This window comes from Mytilus californianus, unplaced genomic scaffold (assembly GCF_021869535.1).
Source record: "Mytilus californianus isolate M0D057914Y unplaced genomic scaffold, xbMytCali1.0.p SCAF_5, whole genome shotgun sequence".
In the NCBI taxonomy this organism is placed as follows: Eukaryota; Metazoa; Mollusca; class Bivalvia; order Mytilida; family Mytilidae; genus Mytilus; species Mytilus californianus.
This window is the reverse complement of record NW_026262701.1, coordinates 18954072-18982066: the sequence shown is the minus strand read 5'-3', so window position 1 is coordinate 18982066 and position 27995 is coordinate 18954072. Positions and strand designations below refer to the sequence as shown.

The 27995-nt window shown below is 31.5% G+C and overlaps 1 protein-coding gene across 2 annotated transcripts in view; it reads right to left on the bottom strand.

The window, feature by feature from the left end:
• LOC127701405 (uncharacterized) overlaps nucleotides 1-27995 on the bottom strand; it is a 49301-nt gene that overhangs the window by 10421 nt on the left and 10885 nt on the right. For both annotated transcript variants that reach the window (XM_052205270.1, XM_052205271.1), the window contains exons 2-3: nucleotides 5820-5957; nucleotides 235-383 (exon numbers count right to left, since the gene is read on the bottom strand). In XM_052205270.1, the coding sequence (XP_052061230.1) occupies nucleotides 235-383; nucleotides 5820-5956 (286 nt within the window). In that variant the 5' untranslated portion in view covers nucleotide 5957. The remainder of the gene's footprint in view (nucleotides 1-234; nucleotides 384-5819; nucleotides 5958-27995) is intronic.

Sequence of the window (27995 nt, the reverse complement as noted above, 5' to 3'; positions counted from 1 at the left end):
AAAAGGGACGTACGTAATCCTTATACAAGATGCTTCACGATAAAACCGATCTAAATGAAATAGTATAACAGTTAATTAATATATGCAAGAACAAAAACATTTTTCCTTTACAAAGTTGACTCAAACATAACCTGCATTGGTCGACGTTGTCAGAATATCTAGATTAAAAACAAACCAACCTTACTCATAACAAAATGAATGTATTGAAACTGTTTTAATTAATATGATATGTACCTTCCCATATGGTCACACTGTCACTAGCGTATCTGCTGCCAACTTGTGTATGAATGAGAGTCACCCTCAAGATGATGTATTTACTAAGAAGTAAACTACTGATGTCTTCTAAATCAGATTTTGTGGAGACTCTAAATACAGCTCCATTTCTATAAATGTAAAATATAGTAAATATTCATTAGCTTTATATTTGTGTTCCTATCAAATTAGAATTACTAGCTCAGTGATATAATCAAATCCCTATTTATATAAAGTATAAATAAAACTTAACTGACTACGCGTACGTTAAACAAAACTTAACTGGCTACGAGTAGGTTAAACAAAAACAATTGAGATGAGTTTTCATAACACTTGTTTCTGGAATAATTTCAGAAAAGTATACTCGTTACAAAATGTTTAGATAGCAAAAAATATGAAAGTATGAGAGCGTTACACCGAACCAAAAGACAGACAAACAATCAAACAGTATTTCTATTATATAAAACAGCTAGAACGGTCTACGGCCAATTTTGACCGAAGAAAACTCTTATTTATCAACATTACAATATAAGATGAACTGTAAATTAACAAACAAAATGTATCGTTTAAATCAATACCTTTGCTTTTTTTATACTTTTCGGAATCGATTTTCAATAAAGAGTCATATGTAGATAAAACTCGCGTCTAGCGTTCAGAATTTTAATCCGAGTAATGATGACCTGTTTGGTTGAATTTAAAACTGAAACAAATATTTTTATTAAGTGTCGATGATTGAACTATGTACTTTTTGTCGTGAAAAGTGTTTCATAGATTGAAGGAAAGGCATAAATATTCGTACATTTCGTTTTATGTTAGTTCGCTTAAAAGCAAAACATTAAGGTGTGTTCGAAGATATCATCTCGCAATGCGATTTACGTAATGTACTTGAAAAACAAAACTAGCGTTCCTCATTAATGTAATTACAATAGAGCGCTTGTACACACTACATTTATAAAGTGTTATTCTAATTTATATATGCGACGGGCGCCACATTTGGAGCAAGATCTGCTTACCCTTCCGGAGCACCTGAGATCACCCCAGTTTTTGGTGGGGTTCGTGTTGCTTAGTCTTTAGTTTTCTATGTTGTGTCATCTGTATTATTTGTCTGTTTGTCTTTTTATTTTTGGCCATGGCGTTGTCAGTTTGTTTTCGATCTATGAGTTTGACTGTCTCTCTGGTATCTTTCGTCCCTCTTTTATATACTTATGACATGATGATAGCATTTTCGTATAGCACACTACATTAAAACAATATTTCATTTTTCGACAGGTCACAAATAAGATAAACACAAATGGACAGGAAAAGCGCATCTTCTTAATCTTCTGTCTCAAGAAACAGTATAATATAACAGAAAAGAAGTAATAATGTGGATAACAGGAGATGTTGAGAAACCTTCAGCAACCTGACAACGCAATGACATCATAAAAAACAATTTACAAAACAAACAAAAAAACGCCTTTACTTTATTTCAAAATGTTATCCAACTGAGTTACAAAACTTAATGAAAAGTTTGAATCTGCTAGTAATGTTTTATACATCTTGTACTGACAAGAAAATAGACGTTTTGACAAGAAATTTTGAATTTTTCATAAGTATGTTTTTGTTGTTTAAAAAGAAAATACTTGCAAAAACAGTTTTAATCCTTTTCGTCAATCAGTAGAGGTAGCCGGAAAAACAATAATGTTGTAATAACTATTGATTTATGTGAAGAGGAAAAATATAATATTTCAAATCCTGTAAATAATCTGCTGTCAGTTCATCTAAATTATTGTTTAATATTCTCGTTTTCTTATCATATATAATCTAAGATTATTTCAAATCATATTATAACGCGAGCTCAGTTATATGAATTATATGTTTCAAAATAATTTTTCGTTATATTTATAATCCGATTATTGCTGTACGTTTCAATAAATATGTTGTTATAAGGTGTCTTCAACTGAACGCAATATTTTTTTATTCCGTGTAAACAAATAAACACGTCAAAATGACATCCACTTCACTTGATTTATGGTTGATAAATGTATCATTTGCAATCATACCACGTCTAATACACACGTATATATATATAAGAAAGGCTAAAGATGCCAAAGAGCTATTCAAATTCGAGAATCGAAAACAAACTGACAATGGCATGGTAAAAAACAAAAACGATCAAAAGACAGAAAATATACGAAACACAACACAAAAAACTAAAGACTGGGCAACAAGAACCCCACCAGAACGTGGTCATCTCAGGTGCTCAAGAATAACATGTATATATAAACTATAATATTTGTCATTCATACTGACAATTAAAATTTTGGCCAATTACTGATCATGAGAATCAAACAACTGAATAGATACGCGCCACCTGGAAATATATCCTACTTCTATTTAAAGTATGACACACATTGAAAGTTTCCCCTTATGAATTATGTTGACGGATAATAAGGAACCAACGAGATCTATCGGATTAAATGAAGTAATTGAACAAACGACGTGATCACATAAGCATTTTGACATTGGCAATGTACGAAGAAATGCACGAATGTGAAAGTTGTTCATCCGGATGAAAAGGTGTTACTAGGATGTTGTCAAAGACACAACTATAGTAGGTTCCTTTAAACGCTGCAATAAAACACTTTATGTATAAGCTACAGATTCCTCACTGCAATTACAAATATTTTATTAATATTCGACCCTGTACTGTGAAATATCTGATACATTAGATATAAATTCATCAAAATACCAGGCTTGGATTTTGGTACGCTAGACGCGTGGTTCATCTACATAAGGTTCATCGATGGCGTTCGAATCAAATCGATTGAAAGACAAAATCAAATATGTTGTTGAAAAGCATTTAAAACCAAACTTTCCCAAGGTTATGCCAAGTACGACTTAGGAAATCTATTTCTGGAGATAGAAAAACCCTAATTGTTTTGAAAAATTCAACATTGTATAAACCGTAAATATACAGAATATTAACATAGCAATGTTATTGTATGTGAATAACATAATGGGGAGATACCTTTTGAGACGAAATGTCCACCAGCAGTGGCATCGGCCAAGTGGTTGTTTGAACTCATTAGAATATTAGGCTTATATTTTGGTAAGCAAACGTGCAAATCGTCTACATAAGTCAGTACGAAAGCCAAATGAAATTCGAAGTTGAAGAACATTTAAAACCTAAAAGTTCTAAAAGTTGTGCCAAATACGGCGACGGCAATCTATCCCTAGGGTGAAAAAATCATAGTGTTTTGTGAATATTTAAACAATGATGAAAACATGTATTTACTAGACTTCTCAGTACATTGGTTAGCATGTTATCAATTTTGGAAATTATTTCCGTTAGTTCATGTTAAAAAAAATAGTACTTGATAACGTTCAAGATAAAACTGCACGTTCCATTTCTGTAAGATAATGAAAAAAACTGTATCTGCATTTTGAAATCACTATAGTATATTAGATAAAATAAGGAGATATGGTATGATTGCCAATGAGACAACTATCCACCAGAGACCAAATGACGTAGATGTTAACATTATTGCCGGTGTCCAGCCCTACCCCTAACCTGGGAAAGTGGTGTAACAGCGCAACATAAGAACAAACTATAAAAACAATCAGTTGAAAAGGGCTTGACTCAACTGATCGATAAAAGCAAAGCAAGCAACTAATAATTACATTTAAGACACAAACGACCGATCTGAGATTACTCGCAGTTATTGGAAGCTAGGTCCAAACCAATAGCAACACATACAAAAATCGTGTATTCAATACAAAATATCAATCAGTACACATCCAATTGATTTAGATTAAAGACGACATCAAAATTGTTGGCCAAAGGTCCAGTTCACACAACCCCAAACAACATTGATTTCATTATAATGTAAAAGCCTAATTTGCATGGATAATGTCAGAAAAAACTAACTGATACACCTACATCATTCACCAAAGAAGACATTCTGTACAATCAAACAATCCGTACTAGATACCTTTGGTATAAACATAAAAAAGGAGGTCAACATATCTTTTCTTTAAATTTGATACCAAAACTTTAAAGACAAAATGAAACATCTGAAAAATATTCAGTAGACTCTTCACACGTTTTTCTAAGATTGTAACTACCATTTTGCAACAGGATTACCTTTAAAAAGTATCATGATAAAGTATATCTAACAAGCTGATCTTCTTCAACTTTTCAGTAACATTTTAAATTTTGCAAGAATATCAAATTTAATTTAAGTCTTTGAACTACTATTTCCCGTGGTAAATTGTAAAATTGACCAATTTTCTTAATAACTTAAATAACTTACTTCGTATGGAACCAAACTTACTTCAACAAATATGCAAATAACGATAAAATAAATTTTGATCGGCTATTTTTATTCAATCAGGTGCGTCTGTATTTTAACAAACAGTCGGAATCCAACTGTTGATTGTTGTGAATCACTATTGGTTGATATGAAGCACAATTCATAACGAGCCTTCTTGAAGGATAAAAAGACAAAAAAGAATTTCACGTTCAGATATATTGATTATGCTCATTGTTAAATAACCCGCGTTCCAAGAAGTGCTTGCATCTCATATGTCACAATAAACTTGGCAATAAGGATACAACCAAAACTAGAAAGTATATCTTGATCGTTTCATAAAATTGATAACAATTGACGATTTCAAAATGAAATCAACGATAAGGGTGACGATTTCAAAATGGAATCAATGATAAAAGTGACGATTTCAGATTGTAAACGATAAACTTCCCATTTACAAGAAATAACATAATCTCTGTTGCATCATATGATGGTTTAATATTTTACTTGACGCGTCAGGCGGGTGCATGTTAAATCAAATGGACTTAATTACCAGGACTGCGTTTGATTGTACATATAAAATGGATTTACGCGCTTTAAACATTGCTAAACTACTTATTCGTCTTATGTTATTGCTTAGTTGTCTATATTGATTAAAATATTTAGATTTAAACACACATTAGCAATATTAACTAACGTTTGAAATCCATTTGGCAACATTTTATCTTGTCATTATTATTGTTTTCTTTAGGCAGTTTTATGCTGGTATCCCACTTGAAAGTAAAACTTTTTGATACAAGTATTAAAAAAAAAAAGATTTGCTGTCGATTAGCGTCTCATGCAAGCAAGATTTAAATCATATTGTCATGATTTTGATATGCGTGTTGTAAAACTAAAAAAAAATCGTTGTCCCACTGTTTAGGAACATTTCATGTTATTAGACATATTGAGAAAAGAATTTTTTTTTAAATTCAAAGGACTTCAAATCTTGATTTCTAAAATGCAATAATTACATCGAAATGCTACAGTGATAATGATCTTTAAGTTCTCCTACGCTGTCATTTTTTGCTGAAAGTCTATCTGCTATTTATCTAACACAACCAGAAAACATGGCTGGAAAATTGATATTCAGTTTCCTCTTTATTGTCAAAATAATTAACTTGTTCAACATTTACAATGTTTGAAATTAATGCATGGGTAAATAAAACTTTAAAATAAATGTAATTGATTAACTAATGGCACGAAAGTTTTGCTTGTTATGCTAAAGTAACGTACTTATCTGATTTTATCCTGTGTTTTATGTCCGGTGTTTCTTTTGATAAATCTAGTCTACCGTCGCGATCACACCAAGCCCTAGTTGTATTGCACGTTAGGTAATCGCACCATGGAATTATTTCTATAGCATGTTCCATTCTGAAAATCAAGAAATCCTGTATTAAAAAAAAGGATATGCAATATAAATTTGACATTGATGATGAGGGTCGGCTGTGAACTTAACCTAACAACAAACGAGGTGATAGAAGCTTTCCAGCTGAGAACTATTCAGTTCTAAGAAGCGACATTTCAGCAGCGCCTGCTTCAAAAATTAATGTATCTTCAAGGGTTCAAATTGTAAAATGGTTGACCGTTATCATGGTATTTATATGTCAAAAAGGATGACCATGATTATGTTTCAAGTATCCATAATCCCGTCCTCTTTTCCTCGATTCTAACATTACCTAATGCAACTTATCACCTACATTTTACTTGCCATGACCAAATGCGGGCGAATTACTGGAGCCGGAACTAATAACCGTTCCAAAGCACCCGCAATCACCCAGGTTTTGTTGTCGGTGTTCGAGTTGCTCAAGCTTAATTATTTTGTTTAGTTTTTGGTAGACTTGTGTTTGTCTTTTTTGTAGATTTGTTTTGGATTATGAATTCATCTGTTTTTTTGTTTGTTGTTGGTAATTTTTTTTTTTTGCATGCTTTTTAGCTCACCTGGGCCATGTCAGCTTATGCTATCACTTGGCGTTCGTCGTCGTCCGTCGTCGGTCGTCGTCTGTCGTCGTCGTCGTTAACTATTTCAAGAATCTTCTCCTCTGAAACTACAGGCTAAAATACCTTCAAACTTTAACTGAATGTTCCTTATATATAGGGTATCTAGTTTATAAATTATATCTGAGGTTTTGATTTATCAACAAACATAGCCGCTGTTGCTAAAACTAGAACATAGGGGTCAAATGCAGTTTTAGGCTTATATCTCAAAAACTAAAGCAATTAGAGCAAACGCGAAGGAGCTAAAGTGATGAAAAGGTCAAGATCTATCTGCTATGAAATTTTCAGGCCAATTGGAGAACCCATTGTTGGTTCACTGTCAGAAGTAGTTTATTTTTAGGAAATTTTACAGTTTTTGGTTATTATCTTTAAAATTTTCGTAGATAGAAAGAAATTGTATACGAGAAAAATGTTCAGCTAAGTACGATCTACAAATAAGTTAGCACGATCAAATTATCAATTGACCCCTTAAAGAGTTATTGCCCTTGAAACACAATTTTTTACATCTTTTTTTTGTGCGTCTTATTACTTTTTCCAAAATCTTCTCCTCTGAAACTACTTTGCCAAATACATGCAAACTTTTACTGAATGTTCCTTGTGGTATCATGTTGTTTTGTCTTACACCTATTTTTTTAAATAAGGGGTAAGTGTTTTAAATATACATTCAATAACCGGATCAATAATTTATATGAAATAGGCAAGTCAGACAAAAAGTATTACTTCTTTCATTCGTAATTACATCTAAGAAGACAAGACCTCCCGTCGTCCTTTCCGACGATGATAAGAAACATTGATTCTGATTTTAACTTTTTAAATTTGTTATTCCGTTCTGTTCCGTTCCGTTTCGTTCCGCAAAGTACTTATTGCTCATAGGAATTGGTATTTAACGGAATCGAACGGAAACAGACGTCTATAATGTAATGAAAGCAATATGATTAAAAAAAAAAAGTTTGACACCTCTTTTTAACTCACCTGGCCCACAGGGCCATGCGAGCTTATGCCATCACTTGGCGTCCGTCGTCGTAAACTATTTCAAGAATCTTCTGCTCTGAAATACCTTCAAACTTAAACAGAATGTTCCTTAGGGTAGTTTATAAATTGTATCCGAAGTTTAGATCTATCAACAAACATGGCCTAAATCGCTAAAATAGAACATAGGGGTCAAATGCAGTTTTTGGCTTATATCTCCTGAAACGAAAGCATTTAGAGCAAATCTGACATCAGTAAAAAGGTTCATTAGGTTAAGATCTATCTGTCCTGATATTTTCAGACAAATCAGACACGTTGGTGGGTTGCTGTCCGTAAATTGGTAATTTTAAGGAAATTTTACAGTTTTTGGTTATCTTGAATATAATAAATAATAGCTAGAGATAAACTGTAAAAAACAAACATGTTCAGTAAAATAAGATCTACAAATATGTTACTTCACCAAAATTATCAATTGACCCCTTAAGAAGTTATTGCCCTTTATAGTCAATTTTGAACAATTTTCGTAAACTTTTGTCATCTTTTACAAAAATCTTCTTTACTTAATCTACTCGGCCAAATGACATTAAACTTAGCCACAATTTTCATCAGGGTGTCTTGATTGAAAAATGTATCCGATGACCCTGCGCTCCGACCAAGATGGCTGCCACGGCTAAAAATAGAACATAGGGGTTTACTATAGAAGTCTATGGGAAAATTGAATAAAAAACAATTTCAAATGGTCGCAACTTGAAAACTAATTTGAATAATGATAATGGGTTTCAGTAACTATTGTAAAACTACAATGGGATGACTTGCTTTTTTTAAAGAGGGGGGTTCCATTTTCAGAATTATTCAGTGTTGCTTTTCTATAAACCATTATTATATATCTTCTCTTTCAGCATACTTATATTGGGTGAATGCCCCCCAGACCTGACAGGTTAGCCGGGGTAAAGGGAACCCCTGCCAAAATTGTTATTGAATGGTGTTCCAAAAAAACATTGAAAAACATTTACAGCATTAAACAGTCCCAGGGTGAAATAAATTTTGGAGAGGAGGGGTATTCAATTTGTGTTCGTTTGGGAGACTTTCATGACGGCATCCTTTTGCAATGATATCTCGTTTTAAGGAAATTTTGTATTGTTTGTTAATAATCTTGAATATCAATATAGATTGCAAAATACTGAAAACAGCAAAAATATCAAGCAAAGAAAAGATTTACAATTTTTTTAAACACACATTAATGTACATTAAAAGGCAAAAAAATCATTGAAGAAAGATTTACGCAAAAAATTACAGGTGAGTGATGTAGGCTCTTGAGAGCCTCTTGTTTCTTGTCCTCTTGGTATCTACTTCTATTTAATATATCGATTTTTTTTAAAACAACAAAAATCACCAGTCTTACCCAAAATGTATATATAAATTGTATAAGACGTATATGCTTGCAGCAAAATTCTGTTTAGTGTAATGTTGCGTTTCATATTACTTTCAATAAAATGCAACAAGTTATAATCTCTTACGCAAGTATACTAGAAATCATTCCCCCCCCCCCCCCCCCCCCCGCAACAAACAATACACGACTTTCTGAGACCATGGCCTTGTAAACATCGCAGGACGGTTTGTGAAATTTTTAAATACTTTTATTCAAGTTTTAAGGGGTCAAAATTGTGACGTTATCAAACATTCTCTTTTGTAATTTGTCTGTGGAATGTTGATGTTTGTTCTGTTCTGAATGAAATCTAACAAGAATCGACACCGAGTGCTATTATGATATAGGAAAGAATATTATTTCGATTAGATGATGAGAGCAGATACATTTTATATATTCTCTTCAATTTACAAACAACTTGTCCAAACTCGGAGGTGGTTGAGTGGTCTTAGTAGTACTACTGTAATCACTAGCCAGTCAACACTGAGGTTGTGAGTTCGAACCCCGCTCGTGCGGGTGCACACGACTCCAATCTTAATTGACTAGGATTGTCAGTTTTCCTATCGAAGGTCGGTGGTTTTCTCCGGGCACTCCGGCTTCCTCCACCAATAAAAACTGGCCGCCACGAAATAGCCCAAAAGCGGTGCTTAAAAGTGGCGTTAAAACACCAAAAATCAAAATCAAAATCAAATCCGAACTCTGAGTTTTTAAGGAGTCCACATTTGGTATATACACTGTTATTCTTGGTGTCACTTTCTTTGCGTTCTTTACGTTCTTTACTTTCTTTCAAGGTTTCATAGAAAAGAAAAGATATTGTGTAATAATGAAGTACACAAAACCCTAACAATACAACCTAAAGCCAAGGAAGATTACTTTTACTATTGTTCTTCATCAAGTTACAGTGATTTTTTTTTAGCATAGAAAAGCTCGCACTTCGCCTCAGGTTCAAAACGGACGTTACCATCTTGATTATTTGCTAGTAATTGATAACGCTACAAATGTGCATTTAAGCACACCAAAGCGAGGTAATGTTTTAAAAATACTGACTACATCGTGCAAAGAAATGTTTAAACATGAGTATGTTGGGCAATTAACGTTAATACATATACATACTTACAAATGTACATGATTCAAATTTGGCAATCATGTATACTTCTTAACAGTATGAAATTTTACTTTGTCACTCTGTATAAAGAGAGTTTAGACAATCATTTGGAAATATAAATAACCTTTACAGTTTATTTCAATGCAACGCAGACGAAAAATCAGTACGATACAAGACACAAATCAATAAACATGTACGTAAGAATCACATAGCCAGTAAGGTAATCCGCACTGCATGTTCTTAGCCTTTTCTCAAGAGACAATTGAAGAAAGTCTACTTAAATACATTTAAACACACTTTTTCTAGAATAAAATATATATCAACAAGAAACATTATTCACGAACGTAATTGAAACCATATTTAGTTTACAGAAACGAGACTTGCACTCTTGGGAAATTAAAACATATCTTGTAAAACATCAATTAAGATTAATGCTTCTTTTAAATATTATTTGTGAGAAGTTCACTGATATAGAATTGAAATATAAAATCATCAAATGTCATGCTATGGAAGAGTCCGAATTGTAAATTAACAAGGTATGACTATTTTAGGAATTTTTTCTTTCATTCAAACGAATACTTTTCGAACGAAGTTTGTTCAGCAAGACAATATGTGCAGTTTTATTTAAAAATTTAATGAAAACAGAGATGATGAATGTAATTGAGACTGCAATGTAACGACAACAAATAGGAAAATACTTTTAAAGTACAAGCAACTTATTTTTCAAAAGGGATTAACTGATAAAACGAACGTAAGGCATAATCTGAAGTTTAGAATTGCGCTCATCGCCATGAAAACAGTGTACCGTTCATGTGACAAATATACATATCCATTAATAGGTATTGTTTATATATAATTACCACATCCTCCAAATTTACGATACAAATACAATAACTCGAAAATGTAAAAGGTAAGTTATAAATGAGTAAATATTTATTCTAAAAAAGACTTTCTATTAAAATAGGTGACATTATGAGTCGAGTCAATGAAAATAAAAAAGATGTATACGTAATAACGATCAAAACTAAGTAAGATTTGTTCCCAGCATATGCTTTAAATGAACGGCACTGTGTTCATTAATCTGAAGTTATTAAGGTGTCTGTCATGAGGTCTTTAGTGGGCAGGTGGCTCATTGGCAATCAATCCACATATGTATTTTTTTTTTTGGCTAAATATCTATATGGATTGTTTATGGAACCCGATCTGTAATTCTTTTCCGTTAATTTCTTCATTTTGATTAAGCATTGTTGTTGTAAATATAAAACGATGAATCACACAAAATAGTGTGCATGTTGTGTGCATTGAACAATGTATTATACATATATTATAATGGTCGTATATATTTAAACACAAATAGAGACTGTTCCTTAACATCCAGATGTGTTTGTTAATGATGCTTCTCATTGACATATACACCATATCCCCTGTTATGCACCGCTTTTAATTGGTGGTATTGTGTTATCGTGCTTGCTCTGAATTGCTGGAGGTTGTGTATTCCGATACATAGCCGGATCAAACCAAAGTAATGAAAATGGATAAATCTGCAGCTTTTGCGCTAGGCAAGCGGATAGCACGCGGCAATCAGGATTATAAGCAAATTCTTATTTACTAATTTTGTTCCATTAAATGCTTCAGCTTGTTTTTATAGACGGGTTAAATATATAAAAAAAATTAAGAAGTGGTATGATTGCCAATGAGACAAATCTTTACCAGAGACCAAATGACATAGAAGTTAACTACTATAGGTCACCATACGGCCTTAAGCATTGAGCAAAAACTATACCGAATAGTCAACTTTAAAAGGTCTCGAAATGACAAATATAAAACAATTTAAACCAAAAAACTAACGGCCTGATATGTGTAAAAAAAAACAATGAACGAAATACAAATATGATATACAGCAACAAACGACAACAATCGAATTACAGGCTCTTCAGGCGGGACAGGCACATACAGAATGTGGCAAGGTTGAAGATGCTAGCGGACGCAAAACCCTCCCTCTAACCTGCGATATTGGTGAAACAGAAAAACATACGAACAAACTATAAAAATCTGTTTAAAAGAGCTAAACTCATCAGTCTGATACTAAGCTCAAAAACAAGTTAAAATCACATACCGGACGTAACAGGGTATACTTGCATCCCGACAACAATAAAAAACACTAAGTTCAGAACTGAATGTACTCGCAGTTACTGACAGTTAGTTCAAAGCCAATAACAACTAATAAAAACATCATGTGTCTAAGACTAATGTATCAATAAGCATATAACCAACATCCAATGGATTTAGTGTTAAGACGTCATTAACTGTTTCAAATTCCAATAATTGGTGTGTCCGGACTGTAACTGGTAAATTCAAACATTTGTACAACGTTATTGTAGTTGATGGTAAATCTGACAAAGACGCCAACAAACAAAGTGTTTGTACTCGATAGCACAAACATAATATTGAAACATAATGTCGTACTAGGCTGTTGTCTGCTCTATGGTCGGGTTGTTGTCTCTTTGACACATTCCCCATTTCCATTCTCAATTTTATTTTTACTTTCCGGAGAAAGTACAAATTAAGTGAAATATAAATACATGGGAAAACAAAATAAAAACAACTCTATAAAAGCTTGTTGCGTTCGAATCCCAATTTTGAACATAGATTCAGCAGGAACACCCAAAGCCCAACACCTGATTGCTGGATGCACACATTCCGAACACCGCGTGTTTAGCATTCCAAATTAGAAAGTTTGCTCGATGATTTTTTTCATAATGTATGGTTTTAAAACTTTTGGTTTAGAAAGTACTTAATCAAAGCCATTTATGAAACATGTGTCGTACGCAGAAATGATTAAACTTCTGTTTTGCTTTTGTCTTAATTTTTGGTGACTGCTTCTTATTCAAACCTATCTAGGTATGTTTAGTTTTTAAAATGTTCGGTTTTATAGAAAGTTATTTAGTTTAGTCATAACAAATAACTTTTAAACCTCAACGTTTTTTAATCACAACAAAGAATACGATTGATTGAAAAAAAAAACTGCAAAACATTATACAAGCAATATCTTTATTTAACCTCGACAGGCAAATGAGACTTAAAAATGTATCAAGATTATGTGTAACTTTAGTTTATGCCAGGAGCTTTTAGAAACAAATATAAACCTATGTTTACAAAAAAAGTAGTCTTGATAATACTAGTAGAGCACTAATCGCGTTCAATTTTTGTTTATGATTTTTCAAGCACTCATCAAAGATTGATGTTAAAGACTTGGGCGAGTAGATGTAAATAATAAAAAGAAAACAACGAGGTAATTTAAATTGATATATTATTAAGAAAAAAAGTTATTACCTTAATTATGTATGTCCTCGATAAATTCTTCACAGTAATAAAGTAATAATATTCCCAAATTTTTACACAACATTACTCTATCAGAATGCCTGAAAGAGACTTCGAATCAATAACAAAATTTATCTTATAATCTGACAAATACCTGGTGTTTTCAATTAGTACTATTAAATCCTCACTGCATGCTAGCTGAATCAGTTCAATTGTTTGATTAACAATGCTAAATTTTATAACGAACAATTCGACTGTAACATTGATTTATTCAGGAAAAAGCATAACATGGCGAGTCAGTCTGTTCGAGTCTACATTAAATGATAATGTTATTCGTTAAACATGTTAAAGAAATAAACTCTTTTTTCCAATCATCATTGTCTTGCTGGATATAGTTTGTTGTAATAAAGCACACGCTTGCAATGTCGATTTGCAACGACAACGAACATTTATAAACCAGCTGTTATTTTGTTTTATGTAGATCAATATCAATTCTAAGTCGAAGAAACGTTATAACATTTTTATACCAATGCATCATCAATGTCAAAATATATATTCGATTCATAAACAAGATAGGTCAAGTATGCTAGCGCTTTTTGGCAAAATTGTAAAATACCAATACTGATTATGCAAGATCTATTATTTTAAGATCATTGACGTTTTTCCGTATGTATGCATGAAGGAGAATAAGACGAATTAAACTATCAGTAGTTTCTGTCATAAACAGGCTGGAGTTATTCGATCTATGGTGCAATATATGGTACCAATATTGCAAGGATGGATAATATGTATTCTCCACGTTATGGACAAGCTAAACGACGTATGTCAATATATTTGAAGTTAGTATCACGATGTTAGTTGAAAACTACAGGTCGAGATATATATTGAAGATGGATCTTTAGGAGTGAAAACTATAAAAAAAAATGTTTTATCTGCATTAGAAAAAAAAAGAATATGGTCTTTAGATAAAAAGGTAAAGAAAGAAAAAACCAAGTGAGCAACCAAAAACCATAATTCGAAAAAGAACAAACACAACCATAACAAAAGAGGAATAATGTTCAGACATACAAGAGTAAACAAAACACTACATAGAAAACCATATATTTGGTAACACATACTCAACCAAAAATCAAAGTTGAACTCAGGTGTCCAGAAAGTTAGGCAGTACCTAATCAATTAGCGGTATTCGTCATGTTGATCATGACAAGAAATAAATCATAACCTGCATTTGGTGATAACATAAACGACGAAAAGGCGGCAGATGTTACTTATCCATGGTCATCTATCATGACACTTTCTATAATTGTGAAAAGAGACAGATTAACACATGATTAAGATTTGTATTACAGATCTTCAGCATTTTTCAAATATTTACATATTATTTACAACGGTCTAAGATATACCATAAAAAAGGTTTAAAATATTTAACTGAAAAAAAATAGATTTAATGAGCGATCACTTCATGCTAAGAATACGTTTTTTTACACCGTAGGTTTTACATGTTTCCAGTGGGTTTTTTATTTTCCATTTACATAAGATCAAACATTAACGCTGTCTTATATATCGTGCATTTTTTTATTTATCAAATGACCTCCTTGACATGTGCATGTCATTACAAATTGCATTGTTGATAGTCAAAACATTACCAAAATCATCAGCTGAAAATTCTATGGCCAAAATGAAATTCACAAAATAAATTCATTCAACACAAAATTAAACCCTGTTTGAACGTATCATTCAGGATTCTGTAAAAGGCTGAAGAATTCCTCATTCACTACCAATGGGATTGCTCATGTAAAACTTCCATAGTAATTGTAGGACAATACGGAGAAAATGACATAGTGATAGATTAAACCATACATCTAATAAAAAATTAGGCGCACATGTTAACAATTAACGACACAACCATAAAATAAAAATTGACAAATCCAAAATAATAAATAAGTTCACGAGAGATATAGGGTGACATCAAAGAGTGAATGACACAGGCTAATGAGACATTGTCAGTATGTCTGCCGGTTTAATTACCTTTATTTTCTTTCTTGATGCCTAGTATTCCATAGACATTTTATTAATCTGCATTTCTATTTCTTACAAATTGTAATCAATGATATAAGTGAAGCGTGATTATACTCCGATTGATACAATGAGCGTCAATTATAATTAAGTATATACGTTCTGCTGAACCATAATATATTGACTAAAAAGTCGGATATAAATTTAAAAAATTAATCGGTATGTATTTCATATCACTGCAAAGCAATTCTTTAAGGAATAAATTGGAATTATGGCATTAGCTGTGTCGTTTTTAATTACTTCTCTTAATCATCGACTTACAATAATAGATAGAAGCAAAGCGTACTGATTCTGTCAATTGTCAATTCCATATACACTTCAGATTACAACTCATCTGCATTTCCTATCTTCCTTTCTTTTCTTTTGATAATAATGAAGTCAAATTCCCAACAATAATTTACAAAATATGCAAAAGTATTTTAATCAATTACTTACGTTTGTGCAACCTGACCATTAATTTGTAAAACTTTCTAGATATATATCGATCTTCGAATACACTTTCACAAAATTATCACTTGATTCTTTGCTTTTTCAACAATATATTAGTGAAAGAATGGTAAATTTGATTTCTTTTGTAGAAGTGAAAAATATAAATAGTGAACTACTGCGTAATGTTTCTATACTTTCTGAAATAAATATAATTCAATTATCCGTCTTCAAAAATGTTAATTGTTATATTATTTACTTACGACCAGGTTGATGTTTACTTTTCCGATAAACTTTTATTCTAGTTTTACTTTTTTTTTGTTTCAAACACATTTTGTTATTATTTTTCATTTTACGCAAGATGATATTTTTGCAATCTTACATCTCGTTTAATTAACTGAATTATGATTAACAGTTTTATTTGCATACAGATAGAAACGCATAAATGATTTGCTTACAACTTTCAGATTACTCTCATATATAACACTTTGAAGTTTTGAAATCTTCTCCCTCAATTCCACCTTAATACATGTATATTTGTGTTGTTTTCAGTTTCAATTGGTGAGAGAAAAGGGCGTTTGAGTCTAAGTGACACATTTTAACCTCTTAACAACACGTGGCAGGTGCCTACGACTTCAATCTTACTTGACTATAATTGTTAGTTTTCCTGCCGATTGCGGTGATTCTCTCCGGGATCTTCTGTTTCCACCACTCGTGATCTCACAAAATAGATTATAGTGCTTAAAATATCGCTTACAATCATCGTTTTCATCATCATCGTGTACATACACGTATATAAACAAACTCATCATAGAAACCAGAACACCAGACACGCGTTTCTTCTACTAGACACTCATCAGTGACGATCGAATAAAAAAATTAAAAAACCAAAATAAAGTACGAAGTTGAAGAGCATTGACAACCCAAAATTCCGAAATGTACATGTAAAAGATGTAATTGAATTTGCATCCTTGATAAAACTCCAAAATAATAAGGAAAATCATATTCACTCATACAAATCAATATCCATATACACTTGCTAGTTTCATTGATATCTTTTAAAATGACTCTCTTAGGAAGAATATATATATTCAAGAAAACGTCATCAGCGTTGAAAAAATAATTTATATATTTCAATGAGGTAATGTCATAAACCTGTTAAATTGCCAAGGCTATAAACTAGAAAAATTTACTGTATATTTAAATATTTTAAACAGATACAAAAATTAATACAACGAACACCTCAAGTTCAATGCAACATGGTAGTATTACTGTTAGTATGTTGTCATATAAAAAATAGTTAAATAAGAGTTCTTAGACTGTTAATCGTCGTTTTGACAATACTGATACTAAAATGTTTGCTGATTACATTTTATGAAAGTAATCATTTATCAAGGAAGAAAGACAATAAATCAAGGTTAAAGCTTAAAGAATAGTTGATAGCAGAGCCAATAGTAGTTGACATGCTCTTAGATATGTATTAGACCAAGATCCAGAGGTCACAATTACAGCTTTTTATAAAAGGCTAACGTGACTTTTTTCGATTTTGTTATTGGTGTCTATTGTGTAGAATTATATAAAAGCCATAGATAGTTTTCTGGAGACAATTGAAGAAATATAAGGATGAAGAAATAAAATACATATGACAATATTTGTAAACAAAATCTTTAAAAACGTATTTCACAAATAATCGACTCAACAGATATTAATTATGTAAAAGCAAAGCTCAAGGTCATATATTAAAAAAGGACCTCTGTTTTAAACGCAGATCATTGTCGTAATTCCATGCATATGTGAAAAACAATCATTCGATAAATGGTTCAGAGAAAATCGACGTTTTGCACTTTATCTATCAGAACTGATTTGAAGAATGTGAAGTATCTAAATCCCTTTTTGAACTTCACTATTTATCAAGATAGTAATGCTCATAAATTTGTACTTTGTCACTTCTCAATGAAAAGCCGTCTGCATCAATCAGTGATTCACACCAATAATAGAATATATTTAAACCATTTTATATTGGCAATCAATAATAACTGCCGTCCTTTGTGGGGAAAAGTTGATTTGGCTCTAATCAAAAACACATAATGTAGTAATCTGATAAAGATAAGCCCTCTCCGCAAAATATTTTCTACTTTCCATGAAAGAATTTGTACAGGACAACTTCTTGTCAGGGAATGAAACGAAATTTTAAAATAATAAATATTACTTGCCTGCTTCTATTCTGTTTCTTTCAAAGGTCTTGCTATCCCGAACATACACAACAGTATGCCCTTAAGATGTTGTTTTTTTCATTAAATTTTCAGGTCTTTAGTTTAATTGAAACAAACACACTCATCTGAATAACTATGAGGTATGGGTTTTGCTCATTGTTGAAGGCCGTACAGTGACCTATAGTTGTTATAGTCTCTGATGAAGGGTTGTCTTATCGGCAATCATACCATATCTTACTTCTATCGTCATCTTTTGATGTTGACGGTAAACCCTTGGTTTTTTTTAACACATAAAAACTTGTCTTAACTCGATAATTTGTATTGATTACATATAGCATTGACACTGGTTTATGATAAGTTTGTTTATACCAATCGTTGACTTCTAATAATTTATTTTGTCTATTTTGTTTATGATACATACTTGCTCTAAGACCACAACAATCTTGTATCTTTTTGAAAATTACAAGAACTATCAAACAATCCACATTTTAGATCTTGCCATTTATATTTAGATATGAGCCAAGGCTTTAAAATAATATTTTGCTACAAGATGTCATGTAAACATATGTTAATGTTGGTATGATACCTATTTTGCACTAAAACTGTGTGTTAAGGGCCACTTTAGGTACAATGTGACATGTGTCAATTTCGTCACTAATGAGTCTTTTGTAGACGAAACGCGCGTCTGGTGTACACAAATGTTAATCCTGGTATCTATGGTGAGTTTATTATCAACATGTTTATGACTTGATAGTTACATCATAATTGACATTTCTGTAATAAAATGTCAAATTATAGTATTTAATTCTATATAAATGAATCTAAAGACTGAAGAATTTACATCTTTTGGGGATATTAAGTGTCAGCTCTCATCATAAATTCATTTTAACGAACGGCGGTCTTCCCCTGTGTATTGTATCGATTGAAAAAAAAACTCACATTCACATAAACTCACATAAAAAAAATTACAATCGAACAAATTCTGAAAGATTGAATATTATTAACAACTCATCAGGTATTGTCCATTTTTATTTCGTTTGGTATCAATTTTTAGACAGTCACATTAAAAATGCATTAATATATCGAATAATACTACATTTCTTACGTATTACATTGTTCGAATCTTAAAGCAACTATAATGAATACAATCGATTTTTCTAATCTGATGGATATCATGACAAAGAAGATGAATTGTTCCAAAAATTATTACTTTACCAAATCATTTGTTCCATATTGTCTATAAATATTAACTATAGTATCCGTTTGCTATTATATTGTTTTATATGTAGAAAGTAAAATCACAAAAATACTGAACTCCGAGGAATATTCAATCGGAAAGTCCCTAATCACATGGCAAAATCAAATGACAAAACACATCAAACGAATGGACAACTACTGTCATATTCCTGACTTGGTACAGGCATTTTCAAATGTAGAAAATGGTGGATTAAACCTGGTTTTATAGCGCTAAACCTCTCACTTGTACGTTATATGTAGGTTATGTTCTGCTCATGATAAAAAAATTTAGACATAGATGATATCGTATGCAAATTATGTCTATATTGAATATAAATATTAATCTTAACAATAGTAGTATGCTTTTAGTGACTGTAAATTTGTAGTATATTGATATTTTTCAAAACTTTAATATTTAAAAGAGAGGCGAAAGATACCAAAGGGATATTCTAACTCATAAGGCGAACACAAGCTATATTAAGTATATAAAGTATAATGTCATGGCAAACAAACAAAAAACGACGGAAAGACACACAACAGTACACAACAAAACACAACATCAATAACTAAAGACTGAAAAACATAAACCCCACTAAAATCCGGGTTTGATCTTAAGTGCTCTGGAAGGGTAAGCAGAACCTTCTCCACGTGTGGCACCCGTTGTCATGCTCATGTAAGTACTAACAGGGTGGAAAGTCTAATTCGCTAGGTCACGAATGAAAAAATGACGGGGTTTTGGTTAAAACAATTGGAACATATTCGTCGTCATCCGTGAAATAGATATTTCATAACGGTCAACCACTCGTGATAGCATCCCTTAAATTTTGGAAGGGATGATTTCAACTTCACCATTTGGAACTCTTCGTTCAAAAGTTTTCTTATAAGCAGCAGCCCTCTATCAAGGAAATCATGATAGGTAATGCAGGCTCTAGAATATCGTATCAACTTAGGGATATATACTCCGTAGGGAGGTGCTGCTTGGATGTTGCTACATAGAAATGTAAACTTCACAATTCGGAAGCTGAAATCATCTCTTTTGTCGTAAAGTGTAGTTCTCAACCGACCCTCATTGTCCATTTATAGACGAGATTTGAGGCAGACTTTACTGTATCTGTTGTATCCTTTAATTAAATTTCGATGGGAAGATGCGTTCAACATAGTCACCAAACTTTGAATTATTAAGTGAGAGGACATCATCCATATAGCGGAATGTAACGTTAAGGGATAATGCTAGCTTATCTTTATTCTTCCTAAGAAGCTCCTGTATAAAGTCAGCCTCATATGAATAAACGAACAAGTCGCTAAGAAGAGGAGCACTGTTTGCTCTCATGGGAATGTCGATTGTTTGTTGAAAAACACGTCTTCCAAGCGTAATAAATATGTTGTCAATCAAGAAATCAAGCATCTTGATATTATCAATTTCAGTGAAGTTTTTGTTTGAATAAGAGTACTTTTTTACAAAGTACGATTTATCCCTCCATTAGACAAAAAACTTGAATCTACGTTGGCCATTATTTTTTGTGAAATAAAGCAGAACCAATTCTTTCAATTGGTCTTTTAGTTTGAAATTGGAAGTACTTGCGTAAAGGGTAGAAAAGTCAAATGTTTGATTACTATAGCCGAAGGAAAGAGTCTTAGATTGTACGTGCTCTAACAAATCTTTCGAATTTTTAAGTATCCACATCTGATTCACACCGACTCTAGAGTAGGTAGTTTTACAGTAAATTGGAAGCCCGGCTTTGATTGCCGATAAAATTGATGTTAATAATTTAGAACGAAATTTCGTGAATCACTTGGAAGACACACCAATATAACATTGTATGTAAAGAATTCGAATAAACCAGATATGACTTATATAAACATCTACATGATTGATATGAATTAAAATACGTCTATCATTAAAAACCGACCTTGCTGGAAATTCCTAGAAATTTATCAAGTAAAACAAATACAATTAAAAGGACTTTTTGATAGGGCGTGACATTAAAACATATATCAACAAATCATACGTCCAGCGGCATGAGATGTGGGGAAAAACAGATTGGTACATATGATAAATTTATTCAGGTTGTTTGAATTATACCATAATTTATTTAGTGTTTTGTGACCCATCATTTCAATAAAGTTTTCTTTTCAAAACGAGTTTAGTCGGTTGATATCAAAATAAGTTAAATAATACATATTTACGTTTTCTATTTTGTCTGCCGGAATTACTTTCAGCTGTCAATATAGATTTCTTATTGATTATTTTGAAAGATCAAGCAATTGAGTAGATCAAAACAACAATTTACTCTTTGAAATTCAGTCGTGGCCAGGAAATATTGTAATGCCAAAGTATTTTTTTTTTTGCTGGTTGCTTTGTGATCAAAGAAATACAAAGTTGATAACACTGTCTATTTTTTTAATCAGTTATTTAAAGTGCGTTCATCAAATATTAAAATGAAAAGTTTTTTCCCTCATTTTCATGAATACATAATTTTATTATGTTAAAATGGTTCCAGAAATCTTCCATTATGACGTTTAATAGGCATAACCAACAGTAAAAAGTAATAAGCTTCAACGATGATTCAACCAAAAGTGTGTTTATTGTGATGTCTAATATAGCATTGTCAACAGTATAAAGTAATAAACAGCTTCACCAATGAATCAACGAAATGTGTGTTCATTGTTGAAAGCCTACATAAAGCATTTGCAAATACATTGTTCATAATGCAAAATGTAATACCCATTTACATGAGCATTGTATGACGCCCCTTTATAGGAATGGAACTTTTAATGCGTTCAACTTTCAGTAACATTATTATGTTTTACATTAGGAAATGCCTGTACCAAGTCAGGAATATGACAGTTGTTTCCATTCGTTTAATGTGTTTGAGCTTTTGATTTTGTCATTTGATAAAAGACTTTCTGTTTGAAATTTTTGGTTCGGTATTTTTGTTATTTTACTTTTTATCCATAATACCAAACAGTAATTGGCAACTGATTAAAAAAATGAAAACAACACGTTATAAATGTTATGCGTCTGAAGTCTTTTCTGGATTTACCTTCATCAGGAACGCTCAAAGCCGAATAGTTGAAAGCCAAGGATGTATAAGGACGGAAAACGTTGAAGAGCTATAAACCAAAAAGTACCTAAAAAAAAAATAGCCAAATCCATCTAAGGCCAACTTTGCCTGACGGAGTTGAAACCTTAGATTAAATCATGAAGCGTTATCATTTGCAATTATTTCACAGTGGTCTTTTATGAAATCTAACAATATTGTTGTTACCGTGTCGATTCTTGTATATGTGAAAACTAACGCTTAGCGAAAATCCTAAAGGCAAGTTGTTTAGCTCTTCTGGTTTTGTTACAATATTACATGTTTATACAAGTCAACTGTTGTTTTATGATGTTTACTGATAATCTATACAAATTTCCAAAAGTGCATTTTCTAATTGAAATTAAATTGTTTTTTGTTTACAGGCTTAAATAAAGATTAGAATAATATGTTTTTGCTTCAACAATCAAAGATTACGTTTTACAAATATTTAACTTTGTTTCACTTGCTTCTGTTTACGATTAATACAGTTTGTTAAAATCAAAATTCTTTTCATATTGCTTGGATTTCCTTTTGTTCTATGTACCCACATCTTGCTTCTGACATATGCATATCCAGTTGTGAATTCAGATTTTTGTTTGTAGATACAGAACTGCGTTATCCCAATCGTTATGTTTTTTGAAATAAAATGTTATTTGCAATATTTACTTAACTGAAATGAAATTGTAGAAATGCTCATCCTGCATATATATGAACAGGAATTTCAATCTTTAATTTCTAAGTCCTATCGATCATGCTTGTTCCCACAATAGTTCATGTTGTAGTCTCAACGAAAGCAACAAATACTGCCGTTACTACTATTTAGTTTATACATTAAGCATTTCATACCAAATAGCTATAGCGTACCATATCTACAGTTAGCTGCAGATCACGCTTTACATGTAAACGGCGGAAACTTTAACGCGGCGTTCACTCACGTGCAGTTCATGTAAACGCTACGTTAACTTTTAGTAAGCATAAAACATAAACGAGCGTTTTCTTTCGGATTTATCTTCACGTTAACATGAAAAATGCGTAACTTCTATTTTTGCAAACGCATGCTTATACTCTTGGTACTGAACGCGCGTAACCGCAGTCTGTCATGGTATCCCGGATACACTTACTGATTAAATCAAATTATTAGCTACAAAAAATGTCCAACAGTCAATTCCTTAGTAACAAACTTATTTGAGAATGGATGATATGACACGTCTTTCATTAATTGAAAATTAATAACCGTGCATATTCAGTTGACCCGCACACTTCGACATTCATCTAACATCAACTTTGTACCAATGTGCAACACACAGCTTTTTTTTGTGTCATTTGGTGCCCATCATAAACAATTAACCGACTGACAAACCTGAGAAAAATACATATTCACATAATTTGAAAGTGAAATCATCAAAGGAATAAAATTATATTGTCAAGAATAAAATTACGAAATCTAAGAAGATAATAATGAAATTTAGATATAACCGTGATGATAAAAATAACAATCAGAACAAATAATTATTCATATCATTTATAGCTTCATTAATTTTATTTCATAAAAAAAAGCGAGGAAACTATGATCAGCAACTGTAACAATAAAAACAGACTATTTTTAAAATCTTTATAAATTGTTTGCTGCATTATTCTTTTTTGTTTTAAATTATGACAATTTTATTACTGTTTTCATATACATGAAATAATGTCGCTCATTCGTTTTAGTAAATACATGTAAGTAAAACATAAAATACGTTTTTCCTTTCGTATTTTGCTTCTTTTTTATGTATTCTTTTTTCATGTAGTTGATTTTGTACTTTTTATATTTTGTTTTTATTTCTTTTTGTGGAAGGGTATTCGAAAGGTTGTTAACCACTTATAATTCAATTATTGAAGCAACATACGATAATCTGCGTGTTTTATATTAAAATAGGATATATATTTAAATTTATTCTCATATCAGTTTATTTAAATCATCTAATTTGACAACAATAAACTTACCAAATCCATTCGTTTTCTCAAATAGAGGATCAGGGTCTCCGTCTCCTCTCAAAACACTTACTTAATAGATATGAACCAGCTCGGGTCATTTAAATTTTGTTGCTTTGTGAACTACGGACCCCTGTCTTGTGCCTGAATTACATGCAAGCAATTTGTATAAATTTGCGACTGAATCGAGCGCTGAAACAAGAGACCGTTGGCTTGAGTCCCGACCGGATCACAGTTAAAAGCAACCATCAATAAATTAATTTAAGGGAACCTATCAAACTATAAAAAAGGATCACATGAAAAAGGTGTTATGTATGTTTCAGAGTAAAAAAAAAACATTCGTCCAAGTAGCTAACTGCGGCAGTTATAGCTAATATGTATCTTTTGAAAATACATGTATAAGTTTGTAGTAGTCTCCCTACATGTACGTCAAACGTGTATGCTCATGTACGTGTAATATTTGTCACTTGAATATATAGGTGTTGCCTTCACGACACAAAAGATTGTGTTCATTTAAACTTAGTTTTGAATCGAAATCAGACTCCTCTAAAAAAATGATGTTGCATGCGCAGAACTATTGTAAGCAAAAATATTTAGGCCTTATTATAAAAAAAAATCATAATTCTAAAATTTTGTTGAATTTGGAAGAGGGGGTTAACTTGTCATCATTTACCATAATTTGTGAAAACCTCTATGGAAATGACTGGAAATAACCATAAAACTAAATAATTGTATTAACTCCGAAAGAACTGCGCGGGTGAGGGGTGTTTGATAAGGAAGTTTAGATTTTTTTAATGAAGGTTCTCTTTTAAAAAGATTGACTTCAACTTATGTAATTAACTGCAAATATTTAAGTATATACCATTCAGTATAATAAAACCACAATGCATACCCACACTTGTGATACTGTAATCTATATTAAGGAACGGTATGAATAAAAGAAAAAAGAAAATTGAGTATTTACCACAATTCAATTTTTTAACTTATAAATGGTTTGCCGATTGTGGCAATACCTAATATTGCTTTTATTCAAGAGACTTTCAATATAACAAAAATATCCATCAGAGTTATGATTATGAAGCATTAGTTCCATATTTCTTAGTAAATGTATCGTGTAAACATGAATGTATACAAATGTACTATTTAATTCCTTCTCTTTGATTTTCATGTAACTGATTTCGTGAAGAGAAATCATGGTGCACGTGTTTGGACTTCATGTTTAACTTGATTTCAGAATGAATTGCAAGAACGTTGAATGCATATATATTTTGACAAGTAATATATAAAAAAAAAAGAACAACCTAAGAACAATCATTATAACGGGACTATATGAACGTCGTATTAAATCTATTTGACGACAGTCTGTTATATACAATCACTTGTTGTCGCTATTGTCGATTAAACGCAATGCTCATTAGTTTTTAAGTACGTATCTTTAATGATAAAAAGCATATGACATACAAGACATTTATGCAATGTGAAAAGCTTTTATGGTTTCAAATGTAATTGCATATTTACGAGGATGAGTTGTAGCATTAGATTTTCTAAACGTAGACATCAGCAAAGCGGCATTCAGATGTGATAATTCATTTTAAGTAACTTGACTCTAATCAATGTCACTTGACGTCAATATGATTGCATTGCTGTGATCAATTCATCAGTAATTTGCAGCGTTCTTCTGTATCAGTGATTTCACCAAATGTCGTTTAGCTCAAAATAAAATCAAACGGAAGCTATTAGTTTCGTTACGACTTTGGTAGAATTCACTGCTGTTCATCGAAGCTGCACAAATATGTCTCATAAGAAATGTGAAAAGGAATAATAAGATCTATTTTTGATCTAATCAATACTTGTGTGATTTGTTTTTTATTATTGTTATTGTTTTTTTTTTATTCAACAATAATAATACAAACGCTGTTAACAATTACTCAACATGATATAGCTATCTATTGAAGGTCCCCATTTCATAAACACCAGACGAAAAACTGCATATTGTTAGTCGTTTACAAAAATATGATTAACATCGAAAAATAATAATGTCATTATGTTCATATATCTGTATCGTTATAATATATTACTATTATTTTATTATAAGTAGTAACATTATTTTCAGACAATTTTTCTTCAATCTGAGTTTAATCGATACATTAATAAAACTCACAAATTTAAACATCGGTTGAGTAATTTACCATCTCCATGAATCCATGTCGCAAAATAATAAATTACATGCTTAAATCAAGAGCGTGTTACGCCTACAAAAAACGCAAAAGTGACGCTTGAATAAAAGAAATTAAAAAGGCCAAATAAAAAATGAAGTTAAAGAGCATTGAGGATCTGCAATTTCAGAAGGTTTTGACAAATATAACTTCTGCAGTTTATTCCTGGGGAGGAATATCCTTAATATTTATAAAAAACCTAAGTTTTGTAATTATTTAATTTTTTAATCATGACCACATCAATAATAATTCATGTCAACACAGAAGTGAATTTACTACTGGGCTGGTGATACCAAGCAGTGGTATCGACCCAGTGGTTGTAAATAAACTCATCATAGATACCAGGATTATAATTGTGTACGCCATACGCGCGTTTCGTCCACAAAAGACTCATCAATGACGCTTGAATCAAAATAACAAAAGATATGATAATATGTAATGGAGATGGAAACTATTAGAATTAATATAAAAAGGGAGTCAAAACGACGCTAATATATCACTATGATATTTTTTTTAAACTTTTCTTTATATACCATAAATGTATATAAGCATCAGAACCTTTATGAATACTGGTCAAAGTTTCGTTCCAATTAATTACCATTCATTCATTGCCTTGTAATAATATTATTGTTTTAATTGCGTACATGTTTGTAATCTATTTTCAATGGATATACATTGTAACATGTTCAGTTATTGATACACGAAAAAATCATTTTGACCCTAACATTACTTTGGATGTACATACATCCGTCATGTTCTATTTTATTGTGAGCAAAGTTGTTTAATATTACCCTTTTGATATTATATAGTGGCTCTTATTTTAGTGGAACTCTTTTTTTTCAAAACGTTGAAAAAGTTTTGTCTTTCCATCTGTTTTGGTTATGGTGTTGTCTGTTCTTTCTTGATTGATCATGTTCTTATTGTTTCCTAATCAGTATCATCGGAGTTTTGGTAGACTAAATGTGTCAACATATTTTCAGTTTCCGTTAATTTTCTAGGAAATATTTGTTTTCTTATTGTTTGTTTTGTTTTCTGTTGCTAAATTGAAAAAAATTAAATGTTTTATCTTTATTTTAAAATAAGTAATAATACTGATTAGGGAAAATCTCTTTGATGGACAGACACTGTTTAGTATGAACAATATACAAATGATAATGAAAAACTGCTATGTAAACTATGATCAGTGTATCACAAAGATAAAAGAACTTAAAGCGATGCATATTCAAACATTATCTTTAGCACACGTTTGCAATAAAAAATCCTTTGTAGTAAAGAAATCATCAAAGATACCAGGCTTATAATTGTGTACACCAAGCGCGCGTTTCGTCTACAAAAGTCTAAACAGTGACGTCCGTATCAAAAAAGTGAAAAC